Raw genomic sequence first — 19,597 nt, forward strand, 5'->3', positions numbered from 1 at the left:
TAGCTATTAGACATATAAGGTAAATAGAAACTTAATTTTGTATGAAATCAAGTCACAGTGTTCAAGTATTTATTGTTTATGACTGAAAATAGGAGCTTTATATGACTGAAAATAGGAGCTTTATATGACTGAAAATAGGAGCTTTATATGACTGAAAATAGGAGCTTTATATGACTGAAAATAGGAGCTTTATATGACTGAAAATAGGAGCTTTATATGACTGAAAATAGGAGCTTTATATGACTGAAAATAGGAGCTTTATATGACTGAAAATAGGAGCTTTATATGACTGAAAATAGGAGCTTTATATGACTGAAAATAGGAGCTTTATATGACTGAAAATAGGAGCTTTATATGACTGAAAATAGGAGCTTTATATGACTGAAAATAGGAGCTTTATATGACTGAAAATAGGAGCTTTATATGACTGAAAATAGGAGCTTTATATGACTGAAAATAGGAGCTTTATATGACTGAAAATAGGAGCTTTATATGACTGAAAATAGGAGCTTTATATGACTGAAAATAGGAGCTTTATATGACTGAAAATAGGAGCTTTATAGGCAGTAAAAAACACAATAGGAGCTTGTTTCCACTAACATTACAGGCCCTATTTTTTGGCTGTTCTTAACGTTTTATTATTCCATGTTGCATTTTCAAATTTGCTTATTTCCAATGCTATTTAGTGTTTATGTGTTGAATTAAGCAATAATTTATTATAAAGTTAATAATTGAAAAGCTTAAGATACATTTTTTACTTACGTTGATTAAAAAAAAAATGACATTCTGCTTATTTTGGCTCAAGTGATTAAGTTGTTTTCGCAACTTTATACTTGCATATCAGCCGCAACATGCAGAAATTGGTGTTCCACATTTGTCTATTGTAGCTCCAAAGGAGCTTCCCTAGCTGTCCCCAATTAACTCTCGCAAAGTTTTGTAGTTTCTTTAGCAAACATCACGACTTCTGCAGGGCACATAGGGAGCTGTGTAGACATATCCAAAGGCCCATGTTTGCATTTCCTATTTGTATTATTGACGTAAGTTATTTTGCCCGTCAAATCATTATTTTATTTCACAATCTCACCATCTGGCATGCAAATAGTGCTTTGGGTTTCTCCTTGTGATATCACAAGTGTAAAGTTACATTTATAGTAATGAATATTTTTCACTCACAACAGAGCTTGTGATAGCTGTTGTGAAGAAATACATCGGAATCCGAAATATGTGTATAATACACAGTGCATCATTGTACATTGTGTATTTGGCAACTTTTAGAAGAAACTTTCCACTCCTTGGATTTGAATGCACAATGGTTCATTATAATACATTTTTTGTACTATATTTCAGGTTAACTAACAATTGCAGCCATGAGCACTACAACTTCGATGTTTGATCTGAACTCAAGTGGAACTACCCTTGCCTTTAACCTTACCAATGGAACCACGACTACTGAGGCCCCTTCTAAGAGCCTTGCAGATTTCTGGATTGGCCTCATCCTAGCAGTTAGCTCAAGCTTCTTCAATGGCTCAAGCTTTATTTTCCAGAAGGTTGGCTTGAAAAGTATGCGCAAAAAAGACGGAGCTACCACAGCCAGTAGGTGTTGCACATCAATTTACTTGTTATCACTTTAAATTATAGTCATATTTAGTAAATTAGTTAATTAAAAAAAGTCTTCTTATAAAATGCGCATGTTTTTGCTCTGAAAGCCTTGTCCTTAAATAAGATATTGTATTTTTCTCATCGCGTGACCTGCCAGGACAGAAAATATTTTAAAGGCCATATTTTCATATTAAATCATGACAACCATTTGTTAGAATATTAATTAAATGTTTGTTTTACACCTGTATCTACCTCAAAGGTCAAGGGCATACCTCAAAGATCAAATTTTGCCACAACATATCTAAAACAGCTAAGAAATTCCTCTCTCACTGTACTTTGCCATATTTTGATGGATTTGAAAAATGCCCTATTTTGATGGATTTTAAAATACTAGTAACTTTGCACAAATGCAATCGATAATAAGATGACATTTCAAAACTCTTCAAAAGTCAAGGTCTCACTTAAAGTTAAAAAAGTCACATTTTGCCATAAACCAGCATGGCCAGCCTGTAATGTTGTCATTCATTGTGCTATTTTAAAATATCTGACCTCTAATGACCCTCATGAGGAAACCTGTCTCCCTACCTCATAGCAAAGGTCACTGCTGGTAGTTGAAGGTCAATGTAAGAAAAAAAAATGAAATAAAAAATTAAAAAAAGAAAATTTTACTTATATGACCACATAAAAAGACTGAGTTTCACATGTATCACCAGTCTCTTAACCTCAATGATCAAGGTGAAACTTTGAGATCAAAAGTGAATTTTGGAAATGACTAGCTTTTTGTGACATAAGCAAAGTTTTAAGAGTGTCTTGTGTGTCTTTTCAAGCAATTCAACAAAGTACGTATTGTTTCTTTTTACAGGTGCAGGTGGCCACAGATATCTTCTAGAGTGGAAATGGTGGCTCGGAATGCTTATGAGTAGGTAACTTTTGTATGAACCATGAATCCATGACTGAAAACATTTATGTTTTTGCAAAAAGCATCTTTAAACATTACAACATTATGTGTTGATGAAAAAACTTTTGTTACCAAGGTAATTTATAATCTTTTATATCAGCCTGTAAAAAATATTAGCATACAATAGGTCACTGTGGTGTTATGTACATGGTGTCCGCCTAGCGACCGGGAGGTTGTGGGTTCAATCCCCACCGTGGGAGCCTGTTATGTATATGGTGTCCGCCTAGCGACCAGGAGGTTGTGGGTTCAATCCCCACCGTGGGAGCCTGTTATGTATATGGTGTCCGCCTAGCGACCGGGAGGTTGTGGGTTCAATCCCCACCGTGGGAGCCTGTTATGTATATGGTGTCCGCCTAGCGACCAGGAGGTTGTGGGTTCAATCCCCACCGTGGGAGCCTGTTATGTATATGGTGTCCGCCTAGCGACCGGGAGGTTGTGGGTTCAATCCCCACCGTGGGAGCCTGTTATGTATATGGTGTCCGCCTAGCGACCAGGAGGTTGTGGGTTCAATCCCCACCGTGGGAGCCTGTTATGTACATGGTGTCCGCCTAGCGACCGGGAGGTTGTGGGTTCAATCCCCACCGTGGGAGCCTGTTATGTATATGGTGTCTGCCTAGCGACCAGGAGGTTGTGGGTTCAATCCCCACCGTGGGAGCCTGTTATGTATATGGTGTCCGCCTAGCGACCGGGAGGTTGTGGGTTCAATCCCCACCGTGGGAGCCTGTTATGTATATGGTGTCCGCCTAGCGACCGGGAGGTTGTGGGTTCAATCCCCACCGTGGGAGCCTGTTATGTATATGGTGTCCGCCTAGCGACCAGGAGGTTGTGGGTTCAATCCCCACCGTGGGAGCCTGTTATGTATATGGTGTCCGCCTAGCGACCGGGAGGTTGTGGGTTCAATCCCCACCGTGGGAGCCTGTTATGTATATGGTGTCTGCCTAGCGACCAGGAGGTTGTGGGTTCAATCCCCACCGTGGGAGCCTGTTATGTATATGGTGTCCGCCTAGCGACCGGGAGGTTGTGGGTTCAATCCCCACCGTGGGAGCCTGTTATGTATATGGTGTCTGCCTAGCGACCAGGAGGTTGTGGGTTCAATCCCCACCGTGGGAGCCTGTTATGTATATGGTGTCCGCCTAGCGACCGGGAGGTTGTGGGTTCAATCCCCACCGTGGGAGCCTGTTATGTATATGGTGTCCGCCTAGCGACCGGGAGGTTGTGGGTTCAATCCCCACCGTGGGAGCCTGTTATGTACATGGTGTCCGCCTAGCGACCGGGAGGTTGTGGGTTCAATCCCCACCGTGGGAGCCTGTTATGTATATGGTGTCCGCCTAGCGACCGGGAGGTTGTGGGTTCAATCCCCACCGTGGGAGCCTGTTATGTATATGGTGTCCGCCTAGCGACCGGGAGGTTGTGGGTTCAATCCCCACCGTGGGAGCCTGTTATGTATATGGTGTCCGCCTAGCGACCGGGAGGTTGTGGGTTCAATCCCCACCGTGGGAGCCTGTTATGGATATGGTGTCCGCCTAGCGACCGGGAGGTTGTGGGTTCAATCCCCACCGTGGGAGCCTGTTATGTATATGGTGTCTGCCTAGCGACCAGGAGGTTGTGGGTTCAATCCCCACCGTGGGAGCCTGTTATGTATATGGTGTCCGCCTAGCGACCGGGAGGTTGTGGGTTCAATCCCCACCGTGGGAGCCTGTTATGTATATGGTGTCCGCCTAGCGACCAGGAGGTTGTGGGTTCAATCCCCACCGTGGGAGCCTGTTATGTATATGGTGTCCGCCTAGCGACCGGGAGGTTGTGGGTTCAATCCCCACCGTGGGAGCCTGTTATGTATATGGTGTCCGCCTAGCGACCGGGAGGTTGTGGGTTCAATCCCCACCGTGGGAGCCTGTTATGTACATGGTGTCCGCCTAGCGACCGGGAGGTTGTGGGTTCAATCCCCACCGTGGGAGCCTGTTATGTATATGGTGTCCGCCTAGCGACCGGGAGGTTGTGGGTTCAATCCCCACCGTGGGAGCCTGTTATGTATATGGTGTCCGCCTAGCGACCGGGAGGTTGTGGGTTCAATCCCCACCGTGGGAGCCTGTTATGTATATGGTGTCCGCCTAGCGACCGGGAGGTTGTGGGTTCAATCCCCACCGTGGGAGCCTGTTATGGATATGGTGTCCGCCTAGCGACCGGGAGGTTGTGGGTTCAATCCCCACCGTGGGAGCCTGTTATGTATATGGTGTCTGCCTAGCGACCAGGAGGTTGTGGGTTCAATCCCCACCGTGGGAGCCTGTTATGTATATGGTGTCCGCCTAGCGACCGGGAGGTTGTGGGTTCAATCCCCACCGTGGGAGCCTGTTATGTATATGGTGTCCGCCTAGCGACCAGGAGGTTGTGGGTTCAATCCCCACCGTGGGAGCCTGTTATGTATATGGTGTCTGCCTAGCGACCAGGAGGTTGTGGGTTCAATCCCCACCGTGGGAGCCTGTTATGTATATGGTGTCCGCCTAGCGACCAGGAGGTTGTGGGTTCAATCCCCACCGTGGGAGCCTGTTATGTATATGGTGTCCGCCTAGCGACCGGGAGGTTGTGGGTTCAATCCCCACTGTGGGAGCCTTCTTTAGATATCCTCTAAAGACACCAAGAATGGGTTCTAGGCCCAGAAAAAGGACTTGAGAGCGTTTCAATAAGCCTAAGGCTTTCGATGCAATCGAGCTAAAATATTTAGGTTTTAACTAACAGATTTTTGGCCTTTTTTTATGGGGTAAAGACATACCTGTAGTTTATTTAATTACTACCATTTGCATTATTCTGTGTCATTGTTTTTATTTTTCTGTTGTTATTTCAGTGGCCCTGGGTGAAGGATGTAACTTTGTGGCCTTCACGTTTGCCCCAGCAACATTGGTGACCCCTTTAGGGGCTCTCAGTGTTATCTTTTGGTTTGTTTGTCTTGATTTACATTGGTTTGGTTTATCTCTAGATCATATGCATGGTTTTAATTTACCATTGAATGAAATACTGTAATAATGATAATGATTTGGTGTTCTGAAATCAGTTTTACTTCTCCAGTAACTGGCATGTTAATCAAATCTGATTTCTATAAAAACATATTTTGCTTTAAATTATTTAACATTTTAACAACTATCTCTCATGTGATTTACTTTGTATGGAGCATTTATATCATATATTATTTGTTCAAAGTGAAATTTGTAGCATAATTGTACATGTATTTGTCTTTTGGGACATCCTTTTTCCGCCATGAGTTGTCAGTCATCTGGAGATCAAGTTTTTTTTCTAAGCTATAATAAAACATTAAAAGCAAAAAAAGCAAACCACTATTAAATTGTTTGTACCATTGTATGTAGTGCGATCCTGGCGTCCCGGTTCCTGAAGGAGCGTCTCAACCTGCTGGGCAAAGCCGGTTGCCTGCTGTGTGTGCTGGGCTCCACAGTCACAGTGGTGCACTCGCCCAAGACTGCCCAGATACAACACATGTCTGAGCTCCTTGACAAGGTCAAACAACCAGGTCAGTTGCGTTTGGATGCTCTCTATGTTGTCAAGGGTGTGATTTTCTTCTGCCTTTTGAGCCTATTTCCATCTTTTCTATTCTAAGTTTGCATTTCATATTTCGTAGGCGGAGGGATATAGAATTTGCTTTGTCCGTCCGCCTGTGAGTCTGTCACAAAACCTTTCATGGGTATATCTCAGAAACTATATAAGATATCAACGTGAAACTTCAAAGGTGTATAGATATCAATGAGGAGAAGTGCTAAGCACAAAAACCATAACCCTACACTTACTTAAATATGAGTAAAATGTATTACCCTTTGTTGTTTTTGTATGGTGGATCTTTTTAAGGCCATATCTTAGATATGCTACAAGATTTCAATTTTTTTTTATCAAACTGCATTTGTGTATAGATATCAACTAGGAGAAAATTGCAATGCATAAAAACAAATACCCCTCAGTTAAATTTTTTTTGGTGGATTATACCATATATCAAGTGAATTGCACCCATCCATAGGCAAACTTTATTTTGTGAGGGATATCATTTCAAGTATTCAACCAATTTGCTTGTTTATCTGCAAGTTTGTCAGTTGTAAAACCTTTGTGAAAAAAGGCTACATGCAACCAGCATAAAACCAGAACACTCGCAGGCTGTTCAGGTTTCATGCTGTTTGCTGTTTATCAGTATGTAAGGGTTGGAAATGAAGCAATTAAACCTTAAATCTAACAATGAAGGTCTTTAATTTAATTTGATTTTCTAAGTGACTACAAAAGGGTCGCAATGCGGATCTGAGTGGTAATAAGTTAATATCTTTGCATTTCAGCCATCCTGACTGTGGTGGGGGTGTTCATACTTGTGGCCATAGTTGCCATTGTAGTCCTGGCGCCACGATGGGGCGAGAAGAATGTTGCTGTGTACGTGTTCATCTGCTCGGTACTTGGGGCTCTCACCGTGACAGGGGCCAAAGGGTTCGGAGTGGCCCTTAATCAGACTTTTAAGGGAGACCAGCAGTTTACAAACTGGCTTACTTATGTCATGCTTGGCGTGGTCATAGTAGACATTTTGTTTCAGCTGCATTTCTTGAATAAGGCATTGGACTTGTTCAACACTGCAATCGTTACTCCTACGTACTATGTCATGTTCACAACAGCAGTGGCTATTCTTTCGTTGACTCTTTATCAGGAATTCAACTCGCTCAGTGTATTTGACATCATTGGTAATGTGTGCGGCTTTCTTATTATAGTCGTTGGCATATTTTTGTTGAACGCCTTCAAAGACATGGACATAACGCTGAAGAATTTACCGAAGGCAAAGAAGCCTAGCACAGATGTGAATGTTTTAGACGGCGCAAAAATGCCAGCAATTAAGCGTGACAATGATCTGTTTCTGGAATTGAATGAAAATGAAAGCGAAGATGAGGATGAAGACTTGTTACAGTGTCACGACAGTCCAGTTTTTGTAGTAGATGATCCACTTGATATGGATGCCATTGATTTCAGGACTCCACATCGAAAGTTTGCTGGAAAAAATGGTCATGTCTCCAATGGCCATGTCTCCAATGGCCATGTGGACCATTTGCATTATGATTTAGAGAAATATATGGTTAGTGCAGAAGTTACACATTTTTAAATGGTTATAATTGTTTATGTTTTGATTTTTTATGTCTGTTGATGATAAAAGCATTCATGTTAAGATGATAAAAATAGTTTGTAGTATTAATCATGACTGTAGTACATGTAGCTACTCAAGATTGGTATGTAATTATAGCTCTATAAAAAAAGTATACCGGTATAGCAATGTATTATGACTGTAAGATGTTTGATACAGTACTCTATGCACTTCTTTCTGTGATAAAAGCAGTATATTTCATTAAGAGAATAAGGTTTATCAGAAGAATATGAAGATGTGATCTTTTTGATCAGTAATACATACACTGCAATTTTATTAGCTCGGCTGTTTTCGGAGAAAACCCGAGGTATTGTCATAGCCAGCTTGTCGTCCGCAGTAGGGGTCGTGCTAAAACCTTAAAATCAAAGTGCTTCCACCTACAACTTTGAAACTTCATATGTAGATGCACCTTGATGAGTTCTACACGCCACACCCATTTTTGGGTCACTAGGTCAAAGGTCAAGGTCACTGTGACCTCTAATATAAAACTTTAACATAGGCTCTAAAATCAAAGTGCTTCCACCTACAATTTTGAAACTTCATGTGTAGATGCACCTTGATTAGTTCTACATGCCACACCCATTTTTGGGTCATCAGGTCAAAGGTCAAGGTCACTATGACTTCTAATATAAAACTTTAACATAAACCTCTACATTCGCTCTAAAATCAAAGTGCTTCCACCTACAATTTTGAAACTTCATATGTAGATGCACCTTGATGAGTTCTACACGCCACACCCATTTTGGGACACTAGGTCAAAGGTCAAGGTCACTGTGACCTCTAAAAAAAAATCTGAAAAGCTTTCGCAGTCGAGCGTGGCACCCATTATGCGGTGCTCTTGTTGTACTTACAATAATAACTATTACATGGAGTGGTGTTAGCTTCAGAAGAGTGATAATTATGTAGATATTGTCATGATTGATATGTTAAAATCTGGTATACATCTGTATTTGTACCATAAATAATTTTTAAAATAACCGTCCTCCATTTGGTAATCAAGAAAATCACAAGTTTTAATAGTAAATAATTGTTTTTGTTTGTATATTATTTTATTTATTAAAATATATTAAAGCCACACACCTTATCTGGCATAGTAAATTTAAGAATAAATAAGAAACTTATTTTATCTATGCCAATTAGAATATATCTGGTGGTTACAAGGTAGTAATCCGTCTTTTTTACGATTAACAACTTAAAAATAATCGCGTTTGTCGAAATGGACGTATACGTCTAGAAATCCTACTTTTGGTTTTAAAAGCGGTACCCTTTGAAAAATAATAAATTAGTTGCTAAACTAGGCTATAGATTTATTTTTATCTAAGCCAATTATAATATATCTGTTGGTTACAAGGTAGAAATTCGTGTTTTTGAGCTTTAAAACTTAAAAATAATCACGTTTTTTGAGATTGACGCACACATGTATAGGTATAGAAATCCTACTTTCGGTTTTAAAAGCTGTTTGAAAAATAATAAATTACTTGCTAACTAGGCGATAGATTTAATGACAATTTTGCACACTTTCAAATTGCTTCTATATGTATTGATTAACGTGTATTTCATTTCAAGGTGTGTGGCTATAATATATTTTCTGAATAATACATTATAAATTTATAGTATTTACAATATAAAGTTGTTATTTAATTTCTTATTCATGATGTACATGTTGTTTCTCAGGGTTGCAAAGTGATTAATTTCCAAAGTCTAAACAATCGTCTGTATAGACAAAAATGGTCCTATCACATTGAATTAATGTGTAGAGAAGTGTAATGAGACCATCTTGCTGTAAATGTGCATTTTGTGTGGTTTTACACTAAAGTTGACACCAATCATGTATGTGTACACTACAGTTGAAATGTAATAATACTATCAATTAACCTTATATCATCTGTGTTAGAAATAGAATTCTTTGTTTGGTATCCTTGTTTTTTGTTACTAGTTCTTTTAAAATTATATTCACATATTTTAGTTTGCATTGTTGTATTTGTATTGCATGATGATTGTTATGTATTATATAGATGTTAATTGAACTTTGTAAAACTATTAAATATAATGAGTTTTTCTTTTGCAATATTATCTTTTAAAATGCTATTTAGTTAGAATCGTCAATTATTCTATACACTTTTTTGTCTGCAGAATTGGTAAGATTTAGATTGAGTTTGATATGTTTAATACACTGTTTTCATACATTCAAATTATCCAGTGAAAATAATGGCAGTATTTACAGGAATACTTTTTATTCATTATGAATATGTTTTGTTGCGCTATTTACAAACCCAATCTTTGCTTATGGGTTATTGCCATTCAAAAATAGTTATTTATGTACATGTATTATATCACACATGTTTTAGTTATTGAATTTGTTTATTCAAAAGTTATCATTGACTGTATGAAACACTCATCTGGTTGAAAACTTAAAAAAAAATAATGTTTTCTCATTTAGCATTTAAAACATCTTGTCATATCAATCAAGTTTAAAGGAATGGGCTAAATTCCATTTTGCTATTTTGTATCCTGTTATAAATCCTTTTTTTGCAAACTGAGTATTATTTTCTATTTATTATATTGTTGTTTCTTTTGTTATTGATCTGTTATTTTTACTTATTTTTTTAATGAATCATACGTTTCTTACCAGAGTGTTATTTTATATAAATAAATATTGGAATTTTGATTTTTTTAATCAATCTGTTATTTTCACTTTTTTATTTTGGTGTCAGTAGGGTGACATATAGCAGTCGAACTGGCAGTCCGTCTGTCTGTCTGTGTGTCCGTCCAAAAACTTTAACATTGGTCATAACTTCACATTTTGAGTGGTGAAAGGTCAAGGTCATGGTCATCCTTTAAGGTCACAGGTCAAAGAAAAAAATCCAAGGGAAGTACCAAGCTTTGAAGGGAGATAATTTCTATTTTATATCATTTGGCAGGTACAGATCATTTTCACAAGGGAAGTAATATTTTTTTTAAAGGATATAATCAAAAACAAATTTTAAGGTCAATGTCATCCTTCAAGGTCAAAAGTCAAAAAATACAATCCAATGGAAGTAATAAGCTATAAAAGGGAGATAATTTCTAAACCTGCCAAATGATATATTGAAATTTTATTAGCTCATCTATTTTTTGAAAAAAAATTGTGAGCTATTGTCATCACCTTGGCGTCGGCGTGGGCGTCGGCGTCCGGTTAAGTTTTGCGTTTAGGTCCACTTTTCTCAGAAAGTTTCAATGCTATTGCATTCAAACTTGGTACACTTACTTACTATCATGAGGGGACTGGGCAGGCAAAGTTAGATAACTCTGGCGTGCATTTTGACAGAATTATGTGCCCTTTTTATACTTAGAAAATTGAAAATTTTGGTTAAGTTTTGTGTTTAGGTCCATTTTATTTCTTAAGTATCAAAGCTATTGCTTTCATACTTGCAACACTTACTAACTATCATAAGGGGACTGTGCAGGCAAAGTAATGTAACTCTGACTGGCATTTTGACAGAATAATGTGCCCTTTTTATACTTAGAAAATTGAAAATTTGGTTAAGTTTTGTGTTTGGGTCCACTTTATTCCTACAGTATCAAAGCTATTGCTTTCATACTTGCAACATTTATTAACTATCATAAGGGGACTGTGCAGGCAAAGTTATGTAACTCTGACTGGCATTTGGATGGAATTATGGGCCCTTTATACTTAGAAAATTGAAAATTTTGTTAAGTTTTGTGTTTTGGTCCACTTTACCCCTAATCTATCATAGATATTGCTTTCATACTTGGAACACTCGCAAACTATCATAAGGGTACAGTAAAAGGACAAGTTGCATAACTCTGGTTGTCATTTTTACGGAGTTATGGCCCTTTTTTGACTTAGTAACTTTAAATATATGGTTAAATTTTGTGTTTCGATCCTCTTTATTTCTTAAGTATCAAGGCTATTGCTTTCAAACTTCAAATACTTTCATGCTATCATGAGGTTACTGTACCTGGCAAGTTGAATTTTACCTTGACCTTTGAATGACCTTGACTCTCAAGGTCAAATTATTAAATTTTGCTAAAAATGCCATAACTTCTTTATTTATGATTAGATTTGATTGATACTTTGACAAAACTACTCTTACCTGACATACCACAATAGACTCCACCCAAACCAGATTATCTCACAAATGACCACCACACCCTCACACTATACTATACCCCCCCACCCACCCCCCCCCCCCCGAATCCCCCCCCCCCAATTTTATTTTTTTTATTTTAAGATCACCTCACAAATGACCACAACACCCTCACACTATACTATAACCCCCCCCCCGAATCCCCCCCCCCCCGAATCCCCCCTATTTTTTTTTTTTTTAAGATCATCTTAAAAATGACCACCACACCCTCACACTATACTATACCCCCCCCCCCCCCCACCCTACCCCCCCCCCCCAATTTTTTGAAACGGTTAAAATACACAAATATTTATTTTTATTATTTATGTTTAAAATACCGTCCAACCATCGCACCCAAGAATACCCTCCCCTCCCCCCCCCCTAATTTTTTTTTTAAGATCATCTCACAAATGACCACCACACCCTCACACTATACTATAACTCCCCCCCACCCCACCCCCCCCCCCAATTTTTTTTGAAACGGTTAAAAAACACAAATATTTATTTTTATTATTTTATGTTTGAAATACCGTCCAAACATCGCACACAAGAATACCCCCCCCCCCCCCCCCCGAATTCCCCCCATAATTTTTTTTTTTTTTTTTTTTAAGATCATCTCACAAATGACCACCACACCCTCACACTATACCCCTCCCCCACCCCACCCCCCCACCCCAATTTTTTTTTTTTTGAAACGGTTAAAAAACACAAATATTTATTTTATTACTTTATGTTTGAAATACCGTCCAACCATCGCACCCAAGAATTCCCCCCCCCCACCCACCCACCTCCCCCCCCCCATTTTTTCTTTTTTGATTTTTTTTCCCCGCATTTTTGGAAGATAATGTAATAAATGTCCACGCCCCCACACTTTATACCCCTCTCACTCCACCCCTCCCTCCTTTGTGATTGAAAATGAGAGTCCCTTCACCTTTAAAAAGAAAATAGATGAGCGGTCTGCACCCGCAAGGCGGTGCTCTTGTTTCAAAGCGGCGCAATAGCGCAATAGGGACATTGTGTTTCTGACAAACACATCACTTGTTTATATTGAGCATGCCAAGATTTTCATATACACGTGATTCTAATTTTAAAATACAATATGCTATTTTGCATTTGTTGTTTGATTTGTAAATGCATTTAGTGTTTACAGTTATAAATCTATTATATAAATGTCAGCAATTAAACCCTCTTAATGAAGCAATTGGTACCGTATTCAATGCACCCCCAAATTATTATATCCCCGCAAATGGAGTTTAAGATTGGGTATATTGGAATCAGTAAATTACGATCGGTCCATTGTTATAAAATGTTGTAAATATGAAGAGCTAAATATATACACATTTCTCGTGAAATTATATTGAAACTTCAAATTTGTCATCAAAACAAAGTGCAGACGTGATTGATAATATGATCATGAGCATTATTCTCTATATTTCTGTGGTATGTGCCCTTGAACTAAGTCATCTCTAGAACATAAGCTCTTATATTAGTTTGTTTAGCTAACAGTGAACATCCGTAGAAAGTAATGTGTTCGCGCGTATCTTCAAAGCATTCTTGCCCCAGATTGTGCACTACATTTTCCACAATTAACCGCTGTTTGCACAATAGTCAAGTCCCGTGTAGCTGTCCCCCCGTTTCGTTGAGGTATTTTATACAGAAATTGCCATTGTGTTAATAAATAACTTGAATCAAAGTACACAAAATTGCACACATTACCACATACAATTTCGTGTGCATGATTGGTTATGGGATGTATTGTTATTGCTTGTTTATTGGTTCCCTTTACTTCCTTCGGATATACAGGATGCAGGATCATGTGACGTCGTGCTTTATTTCAAATAACTTTTTCAAAAATAATTCTGAAGAATTTCAACTTGTTCATTAAAGTACAGTTTGTATGCGGCTTTTGGCAATGTGACAACAATCAGAATTACTTTATTTCATTACCTGTATTATTTGCCAAAATAATCGATGTGTACAACATTCATATACACGGATATTCAGCACACAACGTGAAATTTTGCACCGATTACAGACGTTTTCAATAATATATTCTTAAATCTTTAGATATCGACACAAACAGCAAGAAAAACTGTCTTTTACGCACATAAGATTTTTGAAAACATATTCAGTAACGTTTGATATTTGCAAAAAGAAAGTTTTTAACGGCGTATTTTCATTCTGTCCAGTCCGTGTGAAAACTGCCGTGAACCCAGTTGACCCTGCACCCTGTATTCAGTGTTAAAGCTTTACAGATGCATTTACATGTATAACCAAAATGCATATTCGCTCGACATATATGATTGTACATCACAAAAGGATTGGCAATCAAGTTTTTCCTTGTCTGACTCCAAGGACGCTAGTAAAAGAGTCGGATAACACATTATTTATCTTGAACCATGATCTAGCTTTAGCATAAATGGTACGCATTACTCCCAAGATATTTCCATCAATATTTTTTACGTTACAATTATCTTCAAAGATCTGTTCTTTTAATTATATCGAATGCTTTTTTACAGTCCATGAATAATAATTAATAACGTTTATGTTTTGACATATTCAGATCAGCGAGCATTTTTAGATAAAATATTTATTCAACAGTACTTCTTAACGGAACACATCTTGTTTTTCGGCAAGCAATCCATTCATATTATTGTACGCATTCGTCAGCATATCGCAAATAGAATATCCATATAAATCGCTGTTTTATCGTTGGTTAATAAAGGGGCCGTTTAACATTTTGGTAAATTGACAAAATTGAAAACAAAATTGTTTCAGATTCTCAAATTTTCGTTTTAGTTATGATATTTGTGAGGACATAGTACCATATGCTCTAAAATATCCATTATATGTATCTTTTGACGATTTGAAAACCTGAAAAATTATAAAGCGTTGCAACGCGAAACGATTGAATAATTTGAAAAGTTCTGTTGTTGTCGTTATATTTTGGGAAACTACGAGGATTGCTTATATAGGTAAAAAAATACAACCGCTCATAGCATGATCACGGATGGTCGAGTGGTATAAGCGGGAGACTTTACTCCAGGACTCCAGGGGTCAGTGGTTTGAGCCCTGTTGAGGGTTACTTTTTTCCTTTTTCTAATTGTATTCTTGTATTTTTTACTGAAAATTTTTTGGTTCAATATTTAAATTTATCAATATAAAGCATTTAAAGGGATCTTTTCACGCTTTGGTAAATTGACAAAATTGACAAAAGTTGTTTCAGATTCGCAAATTTTCGTTTTAGTTATGATATTTGTGAGGAAACAGTAATACTGAACATTTACCATGGTCTAATATAGCCATTATATGCATCTTTTGACGATTTAAAGCCTAAAAATTATAAAGCGTTGCAACGCGAAACGATTGAATAATTTGGATAGTTCTGTTTTTATCGTTAAATTTTGTGAAACTACGAAGATTGCTTATATAAGGTATAAAATAAATCAGGTATATGTACTCGGCGGAATAGCTCAGTACGCTAAAGCGTTTTTACTTCAGGACTCTGGCAGGACTCCAGGGGTCACTGGTTCGAAACCTGGTCCGGGCAATGTTCTTTTCCTTTTTTTTATTTTATTCTTGATTTTTTACTGGAGCTTTTACGATCCAATGTTTACATTTATCGATATAAAGCATTTAATGAATAAGTTAAAAAAATGCCAAAATCTGTGAAAAGGCCCCTTTAATGACAAGCTTCAATACATGCCCAAAACTATGAACATGCCCCTTTAATGGTGAGAGATACCATGATTTTATAAGCCTAATGTTTTAACACATTTTGTCCCTATCTTTGTACACAAGAATTGTTCACAACGTTTTATTACTTAAATTAACAAACCATTTCAAGAGTTATCTCTTTGTCAAACACTACTTACTTTATACTGGTTTCATTTTCTTTTTCTAAATATAGAATGTCACAATTTGGTACATGCATCCTAGTCCAAATAATTAGACGTAAGCTACGATGTAAATCGACCTCATATTTATAGGAGTAAATCGACCTCATATTTATAGGAGTACATGCATCCATAAAGTCGATTTCAAAATTACGTACCTTTCCTTACACAATTTTTAAAAAATGTCTGGAAAACAAGTTTATACGTGATGTGACATTCTTTTATCTAATGCTTTATGGTATCGATTAGTTTAATCTGGTTAAAATGTGTAACCATGGCTGTAGTATTGACTTATTGGATTTGTACAGGTACACTACGCAGGTAAACTGTCCAAACAACGCCGATTGATCGCTCTCGGGAGCGAATTTGCGGCTCACCTGTACATTTTAAACGGTGTGATAGCTTTACATGACGGTCTTGTATATCGATAAACATTTTATATACGGTTCTACTAACATGATATACCCGTTTCATTGAATTTCGTTGAAAAACTGGACTAATATAGGAGTGACACTATGACTCAAAACGACTAATTATTAATTATAAGGTGTGTTGTTTCAACAGAAAATAACAAGTGTTGTGACATAAGTTTACTAAATATCTTATAAATTGAGGAAATGTACATGACCACATTGTTAAACGTAGTGCCTCTCTACCATTTAAATACAACGCGTGTATAAGTATAACGTTTTTTTTAAGATCATATCGTTATGTGCACCTGTTCATTATTATAAACACGTGTGTATGAATTGGACATTGAATGAAACAAAGTCAGAAGATTTCATGTATACTTTGTGTGTGTGTTATTTCATTGTATTTCTGCGTAAACAGTCATAGAACTGCATGGTAAGTTTCATTTTTTGTTTTCTTTGTTTGTTCATGTATTTCGTAAAAAAACGTATTGTAGTTAGTCACCAATGCTAAGAATGGTATAATTGAAACTAGTCAATATAAATTGCCGCCTTAAGAGTCTTTTGATGATTTTTTCTTTGGCAGACAACGCGAATTATTTCAGCTAAATTGAAACTTATTTCAATAATTTTTGTTTTGATTGATTCTGATTCATTGGGGTCAAGTGTTTGAGATAAATATGGTGTATACATGATCGAAATAATATAACGAGTACTGTACCATAGTTTCAACGAATGTCCGGTAGATACAACAATTATCACGCTGGGTATGCAGATACTTTGATAACAGATGGCACTTCGATACGAAATAACAACAAAAGCCACGCGCGAGAGGTAAGTTCATCATTTTTTTTTAAAAGTTATATCATAAAGATTAGTTTTTTAGACAAGGCGCGTGATCGAGTTTATAAATGGTGTATCCTTTTCTATTGCAAAGAAAAAAATCGCGGAAGAATGGTAGATTTTTCCCCCCCAAAAATAGAAAATTCTGTCGGAAAATAGCATAAACTGGATGAACAGTAAACATTTCGACAAAATAAAACTACTTAGAAATGTATTGCAAGAAATTTTTTGATATTCCAGCATGTAAAGTAATCACTGTGCTTCAAATACTGAAATTTTGATAGTATTCAATGAAATATAAACGAAGATAGAGCATGTTTTAATAAGTGGTATTCATGAAGTTGCGGATACTTTGATTCCCGATATAAGGCACAGGTGGTTAGCGTGTGGCTATGATATTAATTAGTGAAAACATCATTTTGAATGATAAATAATCATATTATAACGAAAAATTAACTTTTCTGAAAAAAAATATTTCACTATCAAATATATATATAACAAGGTATGCAACTCAAAATCAGCCCAAAACGGGGTGCATCGCTTTGAACAGCCATATCTTTATCAATTTTGCAGCGATTTTCACGATTTCGGTCTTATTCAACGCAGAAATGAATTTCCTTTCTGGAAATGTATATGTCTTGCAATATTTTTACAAATGCTGGGTCAACTTTTAAGAAATAACACGATACACAACACGCATGACCCAGTTGACAGTGATCATGCTGTCTTTAAGACTGAAATCTTCACGGAGTAAAGGGCAACTTCCCTATAAAGTTCATGTAGTTCGATACCATAATTCAATAAAACGTATGAAAAAACATTATTACTGTTCTTGTCGTTACATTCTGCATCAAGACTAACTGTCCAGCGCCGTTTGAAACCTTTGTTTACATACATTTCAACTAACTGACATTTTAAACATACGAGTGATTTCATTGGTCCAATGCGGAGGTGTGTCTTTACAACTGGAGATTTCATTCATAAAGAATACATGATCACTGTCAACTGGGTCATGCGTGTTGTGTATCGTGTTATTTCTTAAAAGTTGACCCAGCATTTGTAAAAATATTGCAAGACATATACATTTCCAGAAAGGAAATTCATTTCTGCGTTGAATAAGACCGAAATCGTGAAAATCGCTGCAAAATTGATAAAGATATGGCTGTTCAAAGCGATGCACCCCGTTTTGGGCTGATTTTGAGTTGCATACCTTGTTATATATATATTTGATAGTGAAATATTTTTTTTCAGAAAAGTTAATTTTTCGTTATAATATGATTATTTATCATTCAAAATGATGTTTTCACTAATTAATAGCATAGCCACACGCTAACCACCTGTGATATAAGGCACTTCGGATAACAGAGACTTTCAACAAATTAGGTACTCTGATAACTGTGTTTTATCTTCTACCTGAAATGCATTTATGTATATTATAGCTATTCTTACCAAACATTTTGAAGTACGAATCAATTTGCATTTTCAAGCCCGACACATTGGGAATCTATGCATAACGTAATTACATACACACGTATATAATTAATAATATAAGTGCACAAATGTTTAATTCTGAAGTAATATATTTCAAGTGACGACCGAAAATCATTGTCAAAGTAATCAACTTGTTTTTAAGTGGTAAATTGAGATAAAGAGAATTGAAAATACAACGGATCATGTGGATCAACACGACTGTGTTCAATTGAACTTATAGCAGGACTCTAGATAAGGGGAGCAAGAGGTCTTTAAGCGGCAAATACACCTTATAAAATCCTTTGTCATTGGTGCTCATTAGAATCGCATCACGAAGACGATACTAATGCGTAGCCACAAAATTTAAGAGATTGGAAAACTCCCTTTATATTGAGCTCTACTTATACGAAGCACTTCTCTTTACACTTCCCTTTCCCTTTTATTATCATTTTCCAAAGGGATATGAGCATGTTTCGGTAATTTGTTTTTAATTTACGTCAGTACATACATTTTCATGTATTGCCCGCTTACTATAACAGTATTCCACAGCGAATTCTGCATTTCTGATTCACTAAATAGAGTGTGTTATATCTGGTAAAAAGTGTCGAGTTATCTGGAATCGAAGTGCCATTGTTTCTCAGATGATCGGTAAAAGAAGTGTCCATGAAAATTTGGCATCCGACTCTGAAAACATTTGAATTTCCTCAAATACGTTAGTTAACTAAAATTTAACATGTAACATTAATGGACATATTGATCTTTTATTTCGATTAGTTGGCACGTTCTTGATTTATTTCCAAGTATTTTTATTTTGTTTTAATACGTACTGATCATCGAAATCATGATGATTATCGATGAAATGTTATCTCTTTTTTTATAATCCACTGTTTTTTCACGAATTTCTTGCTCCGCAATACGAAGTACTATACCATTAATCGATCAAACACTGTTACGAGTCTGAAAACCAAATGAACAGAACATACATGCAAAAAAGCTGAAGAACTCAACTCTCGCGCGTGGCTTTTGTTGTTATCTGGTATCGAAGTGCCATCTGTGATCAAAGTATCCGCATATCCGGCGTGATTATAGGTTTTACGACTTTTAAGTTCACCTGATACTTGTAA

At 37.0% G+C, this 19,597-nt stretch overlaps 3 protein-coding genes across 11 annotated transcripts in view; all 3 read left to right on the forward strand.

The window, feature by feature from the left end:
• Positions 1-10,390, forward strand: part of LOC127880183 (magnesium transporter NIPA2-like) — a 266,381-nt gene extending 255,991 nt beyond the window's left edge. Inside the window, exon 7 of one of the 3 annotated variants that reach the window (XR_008049450.1) lies at positions 9,291-10,390. The gene's annotated coding sequence lies outside the window, so the exon portion shown is untranslated. Of the gene's footprint in view, positions 1-7,837 lie in introns of all 3 variants that reach the window. The other 2 variants (XR_008049449.1, XR_008049451.1) reach the window with 2 other exon arrangements.
• LOC127880185 (magnesium transporter NIPA2-like) overlaps positions 1-10,390 on the forward strand; it is a 247,351-nt gene extending 236,961 nt beyond the window's left edge. For all 5 annotated transcript variants that reach the window (XM_052427455.1, XM_052427454.1, XM_052427453.1 and 2 more), the window contains 5 exons: positions 1,348-1,593; positions 2,462-2,518; positions 5,397-5,487; positions 5,914-6,074; positions 6,880-10,390. In XM_052427455.1, coding sequence (XP_052283415.1) covers positions 1,368-1,593; positions 2,462-2,518; positions 5,397-5,487; positions 5,914-6,074; positions 6,880-7,685 — 1,341 coding nt within the window. In that variant the 5' untranslated portion in view covers positions 1,348-1,367 and the 3' untranslated portion in view covers positions 7,686-10,390. The remainder of the gene's footprint in view (positions 1-1,347; positions 1,594-2,461; positions 2,519-5,396; positions 5,488-5,913; positions 6,075-6,879) is intronic.
• Positions 1-19,597, forward strand: part of LOC127880190 (magnesium transporter NIPA2-like) — a 263,454-nt gene that overhangs the window by 219,821 nt on the left and 24,036 nt on the right. For 2 of the 3 annotated variants that reach the window (XM_052427464.1, XM_052427462.1), the window contains exon 1: positions 15,867-16,596. The gene's annotated coding sequence lies outside the window, so the exon portion shown is untranslated. Of the gene's footprint in view, positions 1-15,866; positions 16,597-19,597 lie in introns of those variants that run through there. The other variant, XM_052427463.1, reaches the window with a different exon arrangement.

The sequence above is a fragment of the Dreissena polymorpha genome, chromosome 4, assembly GCF_020536995.1.
Source record: "Dreissena polymorpha isolate Duluth1 chromosome 4, UMN_Dpol_1.0, whole genome shotgun sequence".
Classification (NCBI taxonomy): domain Eukaryota; kingdom Metazoa; phylum Mollusca; class Bivalvia; order Myida; family Dreissenidae; genus Dreissena; species Dreissena polymorpha.